A 16,061-nucleotide genomic window follows, 5' to 3' on the forward strand; every position below is an offset into this window, starting at 1 on the left:
TATTTAATTCAATAGGTATACAAATATAAAAACTAATACAAATAAAATATAAAGGTATTAAAATACATAAAAATAATAATAATACATAATTATAATAAAAATAAATAATAATAATAATTGGACACTGAAACAGCATAGTCATACAAATTATTAAAAATTAAAATAATAAAAGTAAAAAATGAGTTGCATGAGTAGCGTGACGTTTATTATATTATCATTTATCATGTTTGTTATCACTATCCACTATCTTATTACGATTATACAACAATGAAGAACGTTTCGTAACGTTCCGTACATGAAACGAAAACACTATAAATTAATAACACTGCAACACTGATTCTCGATTACAACAAAAATATTATTAAATTTTAAATTTTAAATTTAAAAATGTTCCCTGTCTAGTATAATATTAATATAGATATCTATGCATTTATTAAAGAAAAGGCCGGAGGCCGCAGGTGGGGCCGCGGCCTACCCGGCCCCCCCCGTGCGCACGCCTATGAATATATATATAATATATATTATGCCTATACATTTTTTTTATAACCGTATACAAAATATGTTAGCGCGAGAGTGTACTAGTTTATACATATTATTGTACATTATAGCTGTATTTATTTAATGGAACCGGCAACCGGCTGTATATTATGGTTCACAAGGAACTGGCGGCGGTATCCGCTCGCTCGTCTTTTACAGTTTTACCGGCGGTGCGCGCTGCCCACGGTTTAAGATGGATATCTTAAACCGTGGCGCTGCCGAATGCACAACAGACAACAGAGTGACCAGTCACGAAAGCGGATAATTGATTCAGAAAATCTTTTTTAAAACATCAAACAAGTATAATATTCTATACAAATATTAATATCTACAATCTATATAGTGTCTACAACTATCTACCATTAACTGAGTACCAACAATTATTATATTGTGTTTATACTTGATCGGTAGACGGGAAGCAGGGCCGCGCAAACTAGGTGTGCGAGATGTGCGAAAAACAAGGGCGGCAAAAAGTGGTAATATTCCAGGGGCGACAAATGAATTTTGACGCTTAGGGGTTTAGTAGGTATCGTATGGTTCTATCGTCAATCAATATTTTCTTGACATGCAATTTGTAATAAATATACAACATACTACAATATAACAAATAAATACAATAATTTATAACAGGATAGTAACTAGCGACATTGTGTACAATACTACATTAGCTTTAAGCGAGTGGCTGTATCGACTATCGAGTTATTTAAACAACTTTAAAATAAATCTGTTAAATTTCATCAGTCCACGGGAATTACCCAAGATAAGCCGAGCACTAGACCGTCGATCCTTGGTAAACAACCGCAGCGTTGTCGTCGGACACGTGCAGCTGGTCGTCGCGGTCGGATAGAGTATAAATGTATAATATTTATGTTTAATGTAAAATCATTATTCATTTGTAAAAGTGTAGGTAAACATTAAAATTTTTCGTTATTTTAATATTTTATATCTACGTTACGTCGTTACCTACGTTTATTGTGTATTTTTATGTGTTTCTGTATTATAACTTAATTTACTATGAACCGCAAGCGATTAAGTGGTGCTGGTTATCGGAAAATATATCAAGAGAAAGCACAGAAGTTGGAGGATGTGCTATCCAAAACTAGAAAAATTAATGATTTTTTCTCAAATGCTAGCACGGAAGCTGAAGTTAATCTGACCGATCTAGGTACTTTTTGTACTTAAAAAACATATGTTAGAATTAAGGAATCTTTTTTTGCTTTTTTTTTGAGAGTTATTCTAAAGTATTCAGTTTTTCACTTTAATAGGTAACTACCAAAAATGAAAATGTATTAGGTATTAATAATTTTTCATACTTAAGCTATATTAGTACAAATTAATACATCTAGTACAATATGATATTTGAATTTGCATTTTATATTAATTATTATATGAATATTGCCATATATTTAATAGTACCTATATGGCTATATTTCAACAGGTAATACCTCATTGTCACCGCAAAGAATTATAAGCGTGAAAGAAGATGTTGATGAGTCCATGAATGAAATCACTTCATTGGTATCAGAAAAATATATAAGTAAGAAAGAAGATATTGGTGAGTCCATGAATGATTTATTAGTGGAAAACATTTTGATATCTGATGATCCTGGTACATGGCCTGATCATTTGAACAATAAAAGTATAGAAATTTTAATAATGCACCATCCTGTTCAAGTGAAAAATTATAACTTTCCTTTAGATGAAATGAATAGAAAATTTTCTGAAGTTTACTATTACCGTAATATGAGTAATAGCGAAAAAATTATTCGACCTTGGTTACTATATTCCATTATTAATAATAGTGTTTATTGTCTTTATTGTAAAATATTTAACAAAAAACAAAGCAATCAATTTATTACTGGGTGTAATGACTGGCAGCATTTATCTTTTTTACTTTCCAAACATGAATTAAGTTATAACCATTTAACTTGTTGTCAAGAATGGTCAAAATTAACATTATCTCTAAAAAAAGGGACCACCATTGATTGTATACAACAACGAATATATGAATTAGAAAAAAAACGGTGGTGTGCTGTATTAGAGAGAATTGTTTATATTATTCAATTTTTATCTCAACAATCTTTGGCTTTTAGAGGAAGTTCTAATTTACTTTATCATCATGACAATGGTAATTTTTTAAAACTTACTGAAATGATATCTAAATTTGATAATGTGATGTTGGAACATTTGCGTAGAGTGGAAAAATCACAAAATTGTCATTCAAAACAGGCTCATTACTTAGGAGATAAAATTCAAAATGAGTTGATAGCTTTAATAGCAGAAAATATAAAATCAAAAATAATTGACATGTTAAAAGAATCAAAATACTATTCAATTATTCTTGATTGTACTCCAGACGTGAGTCATTCAGAACAATTGACAATTGTTGTAAGATTTGTTAAAAAGAACGAAGCAGTAATTTGTGAACATTTTTTAGGTTTTGTTCCCATTAATGATTCTACAGGAAAAGGACTTTCAGATTGTTTATTAAATGTTTTAACTGAATTAAAATTAAACATAAATGACCTAAGAGGACAAGGCTACGACAATGGTGCGAACATGCGAGGAAAGCACAATGGTGTACAGAAAAAAATTCTTCAGATAAATCCTCGTGCTTTTTTTGTGCCTTGTTCTGCACATTCCCTTAATCTAGTTGTAAATGATGCTGCTAAAATGTCATTTGAAATTGTTGATTTTTTTAATATTGTTCAAGAGTTATATGTTTATTTCTCTGCGTCAACAAAACGTTGGAATATTCTAAAAAAAAATATTTCAAATTTAACATTAAAACCTTTATCAAACACTAGATGGGAAAGTAGAATTGAATCGATTAAGCCACTAAAATATCAGCTTGGAGAAATATATGATTCTTTAATTCAAATAAATGAAGATGAGACAGAGGACATGAACACACGACTACTAGCCCAGTCGCTGGGTAAAAAAATACAATCCTTCAAATTTATTTGTGCTACAATAATATGGTATAAAATATTATCAAAAATTAATGTTGTGAGTAAAATGTTTCAAGACCCAAAATTAAATATTGGCGTTGCTTTAGAGATGATCGAAAATTTAAAAGAATACTTTACAAATAAAAGAAGTGATGAACATTTTTTAGATATTATCTCAAAGTCAAAAGAGTTATCTTTAGATGTAAACGGAGACACTACATTTCCAATAGAACAAAGACTTAGGAAAAGAAAGAAACATTTTGATTATGAGACTGAAGATGAACCCATAATTGATCCACATAATAGTTTTAAATGTAACTTTTACTATACTATTTTAGATTCTACTCTTTCATCACTTAATGAAAGATTTGAGTTACTTAGATCAAATTCGGATATATTTTTAATATTTTATTCAATTAAGAATTTAATACAAATGTCTGATATAGAATTACTCAAACATTGTAATGATTTACAAATACATCTGACCGATAATGTCCTTAATGAATCTGATATAAGTGGTCCTGAGTTGTACGAAGAAATTAAATCATTAAGAATTCATTTAAAATTAGATTACAATTCTCATGATGTTTTAAATTATATTCATACAAATGGTTTATCATCATTTTTCCCTAACACGTGTATTGCTCTACGCATTTATTTAACAATGCCTGTTAGTGTTGCTACAGGAGAAAGATCTTTTTCAAAGTTAAAGATAGTCAAAAATTATCTTAGATCAACCATGAAACAAGATAGATTGACTAATCTGTCAATTATTTCAATTGAACATCAATTATGTCAAAGTGTGGATACAAAATCATTAATTGAAAAGTTTTCAGCTGTAAAAGCTAGAAAAGTTCATTTTGTTTAAGTTCAAAAATTATACATTTATATAATAAGCTATTTTGTAACATTATAATATATTCTATGTAATTATAAAATACTATAAAATAATGATACTGTGTTTTTTTTTTTAACAGTAGAAGTTTAATTTTTTTCATCTTGATTTTAATGTTTTGTTCTTATAATTATTTTAAAGTTCATATTACTGGATTATTGTGTATATATCCAGTCTATAGGTTTATAGGTAAAGTAAAAAAAGTTGATTTTTATCAAATTTATTTCATTGAGGTAAAGTTGTCTAATATTTTAAAATAATATATTATGTTTTTATGTTTAAATTTAATTAATTTATTGGAAGACAGCTAATAACATTTGATACAGGTATTTACATGTTACAATCCTCATAAATATGCAAGTACAATTTTTGTTTAGTCAAGGTATGATATTGAGTGATCAAGTGAGAGGGGGGGGGGGCGGCAATTTTTTTGTAGAACAAAGGTAGCTGAATAGGTCAGAGCGGGCCTGACGGGAAGTACCTATTAAAATAGTAATTACTAATTGTTAATAATAGTTATTTATAAATGTTATGATGGTGTTTGAAACTATTACAACCGTGATCGGGAGATGGTCGGTTATGTCATGACTCTGAAGCGAGGAGTGGGGTATAAGTATTAATAACGAGCGATAGCCGGACTATGGACTCGGTAGTCGGTATTTCAGTGATTGATTACTGGTTATTGTTATTGGGCATTTCTTGGCAAATCTTGACTATTTTTAATTATTTCATCCATGAAGATACATAGAAATAGAAATATGTTATTGTCGATTGTCGTCAAACGTAATAATTTTCAATTGTCATCCTACGACCTGCGTGGCTGCGTTCACCATTTTACCAGCGTCTGCGACCCAGTACTCACTACTCTGAGTGAACTCTTGTAGCAGTACTGCTCACTGCTGTATATAGTGACATTATAGTGTTGTTTATTGTGTATTTGTGTCACAGTGTCGGTTTGAAGTATAGATTATACATAATCCCGTTCATAGTCGACTCACAGTGAATTTCTGACGTAGGTAAGTAAATTAATTATTTATAATTACCAATAGGCTTTATACAATTATTATAAAGCAATATTTAATCGTATACCTATTATGGCTGTATATATAGATATGTAGGGTAATAAATATGGTGTGTACAGTGTACTAAGTAAAATGTAAAGAGTACCACAGAATATAATAATATGGGGTAGTAAGTATAGTACCTATAGTTGCAATTAATAGAAGGGTGAGCGTTTGTTTTTAGCAAATGTCTCTGGAACCCTAATTTATATGCTATAGGTACTATTTTTAAAATTTTATTTTATTAGCTGTTAAGGATTCAACATCAAGGATTATTAGCCTACTTTTAGTTTAAGTAAATACATTTATGATATAGTTTGATACTATTTATGTAATGTTTTTGGATACCTACAAATCTCTTACAGTTTCACATAGTATTTGTATACTAAAACCGTTATTATGTCATACACAATTAGGTGTAGGGCTTTTCGTATTTAATAATTATGGTATCTGGATAAATATTTAACTCTGAAGCCTTAGCCTCAGCCTCAAGACTTAGCCTCGTGCATATATAATATGTAATACTATGTAGGTAAATATATTAATAAAATAATTATTAATTACCTAAGCTACTAGTATAGGTACTACTTACATATTATTTACCTGTATTAGATATTACATATTATTCATATTTGGTTAGTAACTAACATAAATTAAAGATTTATATAGGTATAGTTTATACAATTTTAATTCCCCCTATATACTTTTTTCAACTTAAAATACTTTATTTAATGTTTCGCTTATTAGAATCTAATAACTTAATGACAATAAATTACATATGATACCTATATACCTAGTTACTATTTAAGTTTAAGTAATAAGTAAATCCTAAATTTCAACTACTAATTCATTTCAATTTTTTATTTGTTATGTAAAAAGTAATTAATATTTAATATGTACCTATATAATTGTTATTTTATTAATTCAATTTATACAGGTTAACTATAGCTTATACCAAAAAGTTAAAATCATAATTTACTAGCTCATTTTTGTCTCATATTCATTAACATTAAAAAATGTTTAATACCTGCAGTAGATCTTGAATCTTGATAGATATATAAATACTTTTTTAATCTATATTAAATTTATATTTTTTAGGTCAAATCTAAAAGTGTTTATAATTATTATGAGTACTATTGCATTGAAGTTATAAGTGATACCTATATAAGTGAAGTCATTTTTATAAACGTGAGTATCTTTTTAGATTTTAAAAACCTTAAGTAGGTAGGTATTATAGCTGGTATCTAAATTATTTCTAAGTTTTTACGTTTTGTATTTTACATTTTTATGTTATAGGCAAGCAAGTACCTATATATTTTATCACTTCACATAAAATGATTTTAAGTAAGCGTACAAAAAAAAGAAAAATTAAAAATGAAATTGATTATACACTTAATACAATTTATGGCAAATCTAATGATATTTTCCAAGAAGTTTCTCCATCAGTTAATTTGTGTGACAATAATGAATCATTAAATACAGTACTAAATGTATTGTCTCCAACAGTGTTTTCTCCAATTGCTAAAATCCCAGATATAGTATTATTTAGTACTTGTACTTCCAATACTTGTTCAGAAGAAATATCTGATATTCTGTGTGATAATAATGTTGGAGAATGTTCAATTATTCAACACAATTTTTCTTTAAGAGACTTTCTAGCATCATGGGCTCTTGATTTTAACATTTCTCATATAGCTTTGAATGGATTACTAAAGGGATTAAAAAAACATGAATGTTTCAAAGATTTACCGGTTGATAGTAGGACTATTTTATCAACTCCAAAAAATATTCATCAGAGTATACAAACTGTTTTGCCAGGAATTTATCACCATTTTGGATTGTCCTCTGCAATTTTGAAGTATACTCCCAACAATGTTAATGAGGTCAATATTGCAATAGGAATCGATGGGGTACCTTTGTCGAAGAGTAGTGGTGGTCAATTTTGGCCAATTTTAGGGTATATTACTTCTCAAAAATTGTCCCGCAAAAATGTTTTTCCTATTGGCATATATTATGGATTTGAAAAACCAAATGATAGTAATGAGTTTCTTTCAAATTTTGTAGATGAAGCTAAATTATTAATTAATAATGGTATTGTTAGAAATAATATCACAATTAAAATTTCAATAAAAGTATTTTGTCTTGATGTACCCGCTAAAAGTTATGTCCTGCGCACAAAAGGTCACTCTGGATTCTCGTCATGCACAAGATGTACAATTGAAGGAGAATACATAAAGGGCAGAGTCTGTTTTCCATACTCCCAAATGCCATCATTAAAAAGAAATCATCACTCTTATATCAATAAACTCGACGAAGACTTTCATACTTCTAATGAATTAACCCGTTTAATTGAATTGCCCGGGTTTGATTCAATTAACTCTTTTAGTCTCGATTATATGCACCTAATTTGCTTAGGAGTAATGAAGAAGCTTCTATTTCTTTGGACTAAAGGACCACTGAATGTTCGTCTAAGATCAAAGAGTGTTGACGATTTATCATCTTCTTTATTATCATTAAAAAATTGCATCACCTCAGATTTTGTTCGAAGTGTAAGAAGCATGAAAGAATTAAGTCGCTTTAAAGCCACAGAATTTCGAACCATAGTTCTTTATGTTGGTCAAATTGTTCTCAAAAATGTCTTAAGCAATAAATGCTATGAACATTTTATGACTCTAAATATTTCAATGTTAATACTCCTCAGCCCAGAAAAAAGTACACTGGTTGATTATGCTAGAGACCTTTTAAATTATTTTGTTAAAAGGTTTGGAGAAATATATGGTAGTTATCACATATCACACAATATCCATGGTCTTCTGCATTTATGTGATGACTATGATTTGTATGGACCATTGGACAACTGTAGTACATTTGTATTTGAAAATTATCTAAAAGAATTAAAATCATTACTTAGAAAACATGAAAAACCGTTAGCTCAAATAATCAATCGTTTGGCTGAGAAAGATAATATAACTGCCATGCAAGAAATTAGTGAAATCACAGATAGACATGACAAACCTTCTCAAGATATTATTCTGAAACAGACTCATACTAATGGACCTTTAATTAAAAATATATTTGGACCACAATACTATGATTTATTTTATGAAAATATTCATATTAATATAAAAAAAGAAAAAGATTCTTATGTTTTAACAAAAGATAATACTTTGGTCAAATGTCTCAATATTGCACATTTTAACAATAAACCAGTATTAATTGGACAATTCTTTAAGTCTCTGCTGCCTTACTACATGAAACCATTAGATTCTACATTGTTGGACATATTTGAAGTCAAAAATCTGTCTAAAAATATCCATTATTGGCCAATTTGTGATATAAAAAAAAAAATTATGATTTTAAAACATGGCGGAAAGCTTATAGCCATGCCAATTATTCACTCAACAGTAGAAGAATAATTATAAAATATGACTTTGTAAATTATATGTTAGGTACAAATAATTAAATTAGAGTGTTTATTACCTTAATTGTATTATTTATTATTTTTATTCTGTTAGAAGTGTGATTTTGTAAAATATATATTAATTTTGTATTATTTTAAATACCAAGTGTTTGTATGATATAGGTTTAGAAAATATATTATCTTAGTTTTTATATTATTTGATCAATTTACTTATAGAAAACATTTAAATTTAGTTTTACGTAGTAATACTTAAATTGTTTATGTTTGAATTGATTAGTCATAATAAATTAATTTTTTATGATTTGAAGACTACATATATTTAATTGGTAAAGTTAATTAAATTGTATACATACTTATAAAGTAAATACTATTATTTAATTTTACTTAATAGATGAAACTTTGGGAAGTTGTACATTTTACATCAGAAAATTCTGTAGAAGCTGTACCTCACACATGGCTAAAAAAAACTAAATGTGCTTGGCCTAAAAATCCAAGACTGGTAAAAAGATTCATAGAGAATCATGTTGAACCAAACCCCACTGAATTTTATTATTGCCCAGCAATAAAATTGGGGAAAAGGAGTTATGGTAAGTTTCTTAAATATTTTTATGTTTACTTTTATGAAATTAATTTAATATTAATATAATATAGATTCATTGACATTGGCTCAAATGAAGGCTGCAAAAGCTACAGTTACTAATGATTTATCCTCAACTGATGATGCTCAATATAATATGTCAAAAAAAAATTATTCAACTAAACAACAATCAGGTATAATTACAAAAGAATCGCATACATCACCACCAAAATATAATGGTAATAATATATTAAATTCAAATTATATCACTCATTAATTTAACATTTTTTAAAATGAATTGTATAACATTTTTTTTTTTTAAATAGAATATTTAGAATCAAAACGTGAAGAATTAAGTAGTAAGAACAATATTGAACAAAACAAAGCTCAAAAACCATCTAACAGTTTTCCACCAAAAAAATATACAAGTAATGACATATGTGTATTTATAATTTATATATTATATTATAATTATATTTAAAATGTATAGCTCATTTATTTTATTTTTTAAAAATAATTTTGTTTCTAAATTATTTTTTTAGTTACCACTAAATCAAAAAATATGAATAATCTGCAGGAACAAGATGATGACAGCAGTCATGATGATTTACGTAATAATAATTGGAAGTCAAAATCAGTTTTTAATAATGGTAATACTTTTCTATAATTTGGAAAATGTTTCGATAATTATTATAATTATATGCAAACTGTATTAGTTAGTAGCAGTGATGATGACATTGTTGTTGGAACTCCATCAAAGGATAACAAATTTGTAAAGAAACTGCATTCTACCAAAGACAATTGGAAAACTCATACTGTTCATACACCAGAACGATATCATAACACAACAGCAGTTACACATTCTCCAGCTACTGATAAATGGACTGTAAGCAAAACACGTGAGACAACGTACAATGAAGGACCACCAGTTAAAAGAGCACTATTTAAAGATGTTAAGGATCCATACAACAAACCAGGTTATTACTAACTTTTGTTAATAGTTCATTTCATGTCATTCAGTTAATACAATTATATCTCAAATATATGTGAAGTTCATTAATTCCTTCTAATAATAGACAATAACTATAATAACAAAAAGGTTAGCAAAGCTTATTTTGCTAGCGTGCTAAATTCCCAGTTTCTAAATGTATTTTAATACAACACTATAAATATTATAATTCCATATACAATGTATGTACATTGTACAGTATAACAACAGACAATAAGTAAATACAAATTAACGATATAATATTATCTATATCAACAATAATTGTAATTAATACCTATAAATACTACTGGAAAATATAATAAATAAAAATCAACAATTGTATCTATTATGTACTGGTAACTTAAGGACGGACACAGCCGAAATCTAAGGTGTTCTAAACAAATATATTATTAAGAAACCTAAAATTGTTCTTTATTTTATAGGGTTATCAGCTGATACATCTGAAATATTGACTTCAAGTGAACAAAATAAGAACGTGCAGTATAAGACTACTGATGGTTAGTAGTTTTGTGGTATTTAATCACTCACAGATGTAATAGATACCTCTACAGTTTACATTATATTATAATAATAGCTAATATTGTATTTAAAGTTGTAATAGATGTTCAGTTGTTTTCTACTCTAATATAAATAATGATATTTTTATATATTTTCATTAACAACCAAACAATAATTATATTATTATAATTTATACCTTTTATACATTTACACATGTATGTACATCAATTATTTATTATGTTTAAAATGTATTAAATGTTTTAGATAAGTATAGGTTAATTTGTCAACCTATAGTCCGCGACATGAAAAGTTGCCCCTGTGTACCGCGACCCGTTGCTGCTTCCTTACCCGTTAGCCATTGGTTCTCAACATATACCGCATATACAGCGCGGGGGTCGCAGTGCCGGGCGCCCGCGCATAATGTGAACAACTGAGGCGAAACGTGACGGGCAGGGGCCATTTTTCATGTCGCGGACTATACATGTTTTTTAATTAACATGATGAGAAACATATTAATTTTAATTTTGTGTGTTAATTTAGCTTTTCAGACTTTTGTTGTTAACACACTTATCAATTTAAAATATGAAATCAATAACATTTCAAATGTTGTTCAAGCCAACCATTTAAACATTGATTGTCTCCTTGCAAATGCTAACAAAAATCCATCCATTGACATTTCAAACATTGAATGCAACATGTTTCCCATTGAAAAAGATGAAGATTTCTACAATTTTGAAAAGAAAATCAAAATTGATAATGGTTTCAGAGAATCCTTGGTAAATAATATAGCATTTATATCTTTCAAAAACTATATTTTGTATAATAAGACATGTTTTTCCTAATGAAACACATTTTTAAATGTCTGAAAAGTCAATGTTTTTCAGCTACTTCATAAATTAAAATAAAAAAAATCTTATTTTGTCAACTGTATAATCGTTATATGTGGTTTTGTTTATTATTCTTAATTATTTTACTATATTTATACCAAATGTTTTTATTTTGCAGATTATGAAATTGTCAGTTTTAACTGACAGCAATGATTTGGGAAATAGTGTACGCAGGGTAATTGGTCGCATGTTTAAAGACAATGTATTGGTGAATTACTCGCTGTTTGGGTTTAAGAAAAAACAGTGTTTCTCTTCTTTATTGAGCTACCGTCTGATAATAGGTAAAATCTAAATTTTAAGTATCTTAAATTGTTGATTATTATGTTTGAACCTCGTTATCAATTCCAAATTAATTAATTATTTTAGGAAATAATTTTTTTCTCAATTATTTAAATTTCACAATATAATACTAATATGAATAGTACATACAATAGGTGGTAGTTTTCAAAAGTAAAAAAATATAATCCAATGCAATTATTTCTGTTATTTTTTTAATCTTGTTATTGGATATATTTATAATTAAATTAGATAGGCATAATATTATATGACTTAAAATTGCTATTTGATATAAATACATTTTTATTTATTAAATTATTACAAAGGGTGTGTTGGTATAATTTAATATTTAATAATCATGTAAAGTAAAATAGGTACATACACTGTATACATTACGACAAAAGTTCAAACAATTTGTTTATTATAATTTTGGAATTAGAAATAACGCAGTCACACTTTATGCGATCAACATACTTGTTAATTAAAAAATGTATATTAACTTTTTTAAACCGAGTTAAGTTCATATTTTTTTCCATATTAACTTTTAACTTATCGAGTTTAATTATTTATTATTTTCATGACCTATTGCCCACCTTTGGTAGATTTAGTCTTTGAGAACCAAAATAATGTATATCCTAGAAATTTGAAAATCATAATAACGTTCACTGTAGGAAAATAAGTTGCTTATCTTTTGCTAGTCAAAGTTAAGATGCATATATTTATAGTCTTTTTAATGCTATATAGGTTGTTGAAGTCTCAATGGTGAAAATTATACATTTTATATTATTATCTCTGTATAACATAAATATAGGTATCTCATATAAATTAAATGTTATCAGTGTAAAATAAATATAAATTATGATACTATATATATTGTTTTAGCTTATATTATTATTTAAATTAAATAATAGTTAAAAAAATATTTTTCAGATGCAATTAGAACCAACATTAGGTACAAAAATATTCCAGAAAAGGATATTGACAACTGCCTTGGCATATGGCTCTCACATGCGCCATTTCGCCTAAAAAAAAAAAATTCAAAACAACCTGATAACCTGTGAACATTTATATTAAAAAATAATAAAGAAGTGATGTATAATTAAATTTAAAGCTTTTTGTTTCAATATGATATTTAATTTGTATATTTCCTTATTCCTGGGTAAATATTTTCTGAATATTATGACCATATTAAATCTAAAACATTCATATGTGTTTTTGTGGAAATGTTAAACCACAATATTTTGGGTATGTTATAAAACAATATTATGGAAACATAATTTTTTTTACCGTGATAATTTTATCATAACATTATTATAATGTTAATGAATCTTTAAGTAATGTTATTATAACATTCTTAATAATATTATTATTAAAATTATAACGTTACTTGAATATTGTGGTAACATAATTTTGCTGTCTGGGTATTATTGTGATTTTCATTATTAGTAATTTTTGAATTAAAATTACAATCTATTTCAATATTTCTTGGAGTTGATAAAAGAGTCCTGCTATCAACCGGTAAATCTTTGAAACATTTATGTTTTTTTAATCCCTTTAATCTTCCATTCAAAGCTATATGCGAAATGTTAAAACTAAGAGCCCATGATGCTAGGAAGTCTATTAAGGAAAAATCTTGTTGAATAATTGAACGTTCGTCAACATTATCACACAGAATATCAGATAACTCTTCTGAGCAAATATTGGAAGTACAAGTACTAAATAATATTGGGTCTGAAATTTTAATAATTGGAGAAGACACTGTTGGAGACAATACATTTAGTACTGTATTTAATGATTCATTATTGTGATATGGATTAACTGATGGAGAAACTTCAAGCAAAATATCATTAGATTTGCCATAAATTGCATTAAGTGTATAATCGATTTCATTTTTAATTTTTCTTTTTTTCGAACGTTCACTTAAAATCATTTTATATGATGAAGTGATAAAATATATAGGCACCTGCAGCTTGTCTATAATATAAAAATGTAAAATACAAAATACAAAATAGTAAAAACTTAAAAATTATTTAGATATGTATCTATAATAAATACACTTAAAGTTCATAAAATCTAAGAAGATACTCACGTTTATAAAAATAACCTCACTAATATACTGCAATAGTACTCATAATTATTATCAACACATTTAAACTTGACCTAAAAACATATTATACATTTAATATATATTTTTAAAAAAATATTTATACCTAAGTAGCCAAGATCTAACCATATTAAAAATTGTAATGTTAACAAATATGAGAAAAAAATGAGCTAGTAAATTGAGATTTAAACTTTTTAGTATAAGCTATAAATTAAATAAAAATAAAAAATTAATAAATTTAAAAAATAACAATTAAAATGAATCAGTAGTTGAAATTTAAAATTTACTTAATACCAATGATTATAAATAGTATAATTAATGTTATTTCTTAAATATAGTATTATAGTGAATAGAAGCCCTATAATTTTGAGGGTCGTATTAATTATTTTAGTGAAATTGCAAGGGATTCATAGGCATCCCATACATTTCATAAATAGTAGGTACCTACTACCTACCAATACCATACATTTATAGGTACATACTAAAAGCAGGCCTTGATGTAGAAGCCTAAACAGCTAATAAAAAAAATATAGTACCTACCTACCTATGACGTATAAAACTTATACATTTATTACCCCATACTACCTAGTACCTACCATATTATTATATTCTGTGGTACTATTTACATTTCACTTCGTACTTGCCATATAATCGAGCCAGAAGAAACGTGTTCATTGATTTTAATAATATTTATTACACTATATCTATTATAGACAGCTAACACTGTGACACTGTATACTATTAAATATTGCTCTATAATAATTGAATATAGCTCTATTAGTAATTAAATAAATAATTTACTTACCTATATAAGAAATTGACTGCGGACGCGGGTCCAAAACATCCAATAATCGACACTGTGAAACAAACAACAATATAAAAGCACTACGGCAGACGCTGACAAAGTGTCAAAAATCAAAATGGATAACGTTGGACGCAGAAACTCAGAAGGCGAATTGACAGTTGACAATAGACAATAATAATATATTTATATTTCTATATCTTCATGGATGAAATAATTAAAAACAGCTAAGAAATGCCCACAATAACAATAATAACCACAAACGGTATTAGATCCTGTTCTTGAATTGGAAACAGAAAATCTGCCTGTTATAGAACATGACACTATATTCTGTGAACCTGAACTGCAGAGAGAGTATAAAGATGCAGCGGTGCAAGTTACGAGTGGTGATATATTTACATCATTTTTGAGCATGATTGATACCCAACCAAAATTAATCACCATGACTGGTATTCCATCATTTATCCTCTTAAATAAAATATGTGAACTTTTTTCAACAAATTTTCCTGATAAAAGAACCCATAACCTAGACATTAAAGGCCGTATTGTATTAGTATTCACCAAACTAAAACAAGACCTATCATTTGCTGTACTAGCTGTTCTTTTTAAAAATATAAGTGTTTCTTCTTGCAGACAAATTTACTTATCGACAATACCTTTAATAAGTTGCCTTCTAAAAAACTGTATTTACTGGCTTAGTAATGATGAAATTGTTTCAAATTTACCAAACTGTTTTAAAGATTTTCACAATGTTAGAGTAATATTAGACTGTACTGAAATCACAATTCAAAAGCCTAAGTGCCTTTCGTGCCGTATTAAACTTTATAGCAATTACAAATCGAACTATACTCTAAAATTTATGTTAGGAGTATCTCCTGGAGGTCTCATTACCTTTATAAGTAAAGCCTATGGAGGAAGAGCTTCTGATAATGTAATTTTTAAACAAAGTAATATTGTTCAATTAATGAATGAACATGATGCGATAATGGTTGATAAAGGGTTTCAAATTGATGATACCTGCAATGAGTATAATTTGATCCTCA

At 27.4% G+C, this 16,061-nt stretch overlaps 3 protein-coding genes across 3 annotated transcripts; all 3 read left to right on the plus strand.

Annotated features, from left to right (window-relative positions):
• The first annotated feature begins 958 nt into the window (after positions 1-958).
• Positions 959-4,421, plus strand: LOC111042969 (zinc finger MYM-type protein 1-like). Its single transcript, XM_022327733.1, has 2 exons — positions 959-1,702; positions 1,976-4,421. The coding sequence occupies exons 1-2, from the start codon at positions 1,552-1,554 to the stop codon at positions 4,354-4,356; spliced, it is 2,532 nt and encodes an 843-aa protein (XP_022183425.1). The 5' UTR covers positions 959-1,551; the 3' UTR covers positions 4,357-4,421.
• A 5,569-nt stretch (positions 4,422-9,990) lies between these two features.
• LOC111042967 lies at positions 9,991-13,173 on the plus strand. The gene is made up of 6 exons (XM_022327730.1): positions 9,991-10,092; positions 10,159-10,419; positions 10,874-10,948; positions 11,490-11,725; positions 11,955-12,117; positions 13,043-13,173. The coding sequence occupies exons 1-6, from the start codon at positions 10,005-10,007 to the stop codon at positions 13,171-13,173; spliced, it is 954 nt and encodes a 317-aa protein (XP_022183422.1). The 5' UTR covers positions 9,991-10,004.
• A 1,963-nt stretch (positions 13,174-15,136) lies between these two features.
• LOC111042968 lies at positions 15,137-16,044 on the plus strand (the record flags this gene model as incomplete). Its single annotated transcript, XM_022327732.1, has 2 exons — positions 15,137-15,167; positions 15,291-16,044. Coding segments are annotated over exons 1-2 (785 nt in total), but the record flags the coding sequence as incomplete, so codon positions are not given.
• Positions 16,045-16,061: the final 17 nt, after the last annotated feature.

This window comes from Myzus persicae, unplaced genomic scaffold, assembly GCF_001856785.1.
Source record: "Myzus persicae strain clone G006 unplaced genomic scaffold, MPER_G0061.0, whole genome shotgun sequence".
Classification (NCBI taxonomy): Eukaryota; Metazoa; Arthropoda; class Insecta; order Hemiptera; family Aphididae; genus Myzus; species Myzus persicae.

What these genes read in the sequence shown, in the direction of transcription:
- LOC111042969 (XM_022327733.1), top strand. Translation starts at nt 1,552, where the DNA reads ATGAACCGCAAGCGATTAAGTGGTGCTGGTTATCGGAAAATATATCAA. An exon ending in AGTTAATCTGACCGATCTAG is followed by an intron (nt 1,703 to 1,975) that starts GTACTTTTTGTA and finishes ATATTTCAACAG; the next exon opens with GTAATACCTCATTGTCACCG.
- LOC111042967 (XM_022327730.1), top strand. Translation starts at nt 10,005, where the DNA reads ATGAATAATCTGCAGGAACAAGATGATGACAGCAGTCATGATGATTTA. An exon ending in GCAGTATAAGACTACTGATG is followed by an intron (nt 10,949 to 11,489) that starts GTTAGTAGTTTT and finishes GTGTTAATTTAG; the next exon opens with CTTTTCAGACTTTTGTTGTT. An exon ending in GAGCTACCGTCTGATAATAG is followed by an intron (nt 12,118 to 13,042) that starts GTAAAATCTAAA and finishes AATATTTTTCAG; the next exon opens with ATGCAATTAGAACCAACATT.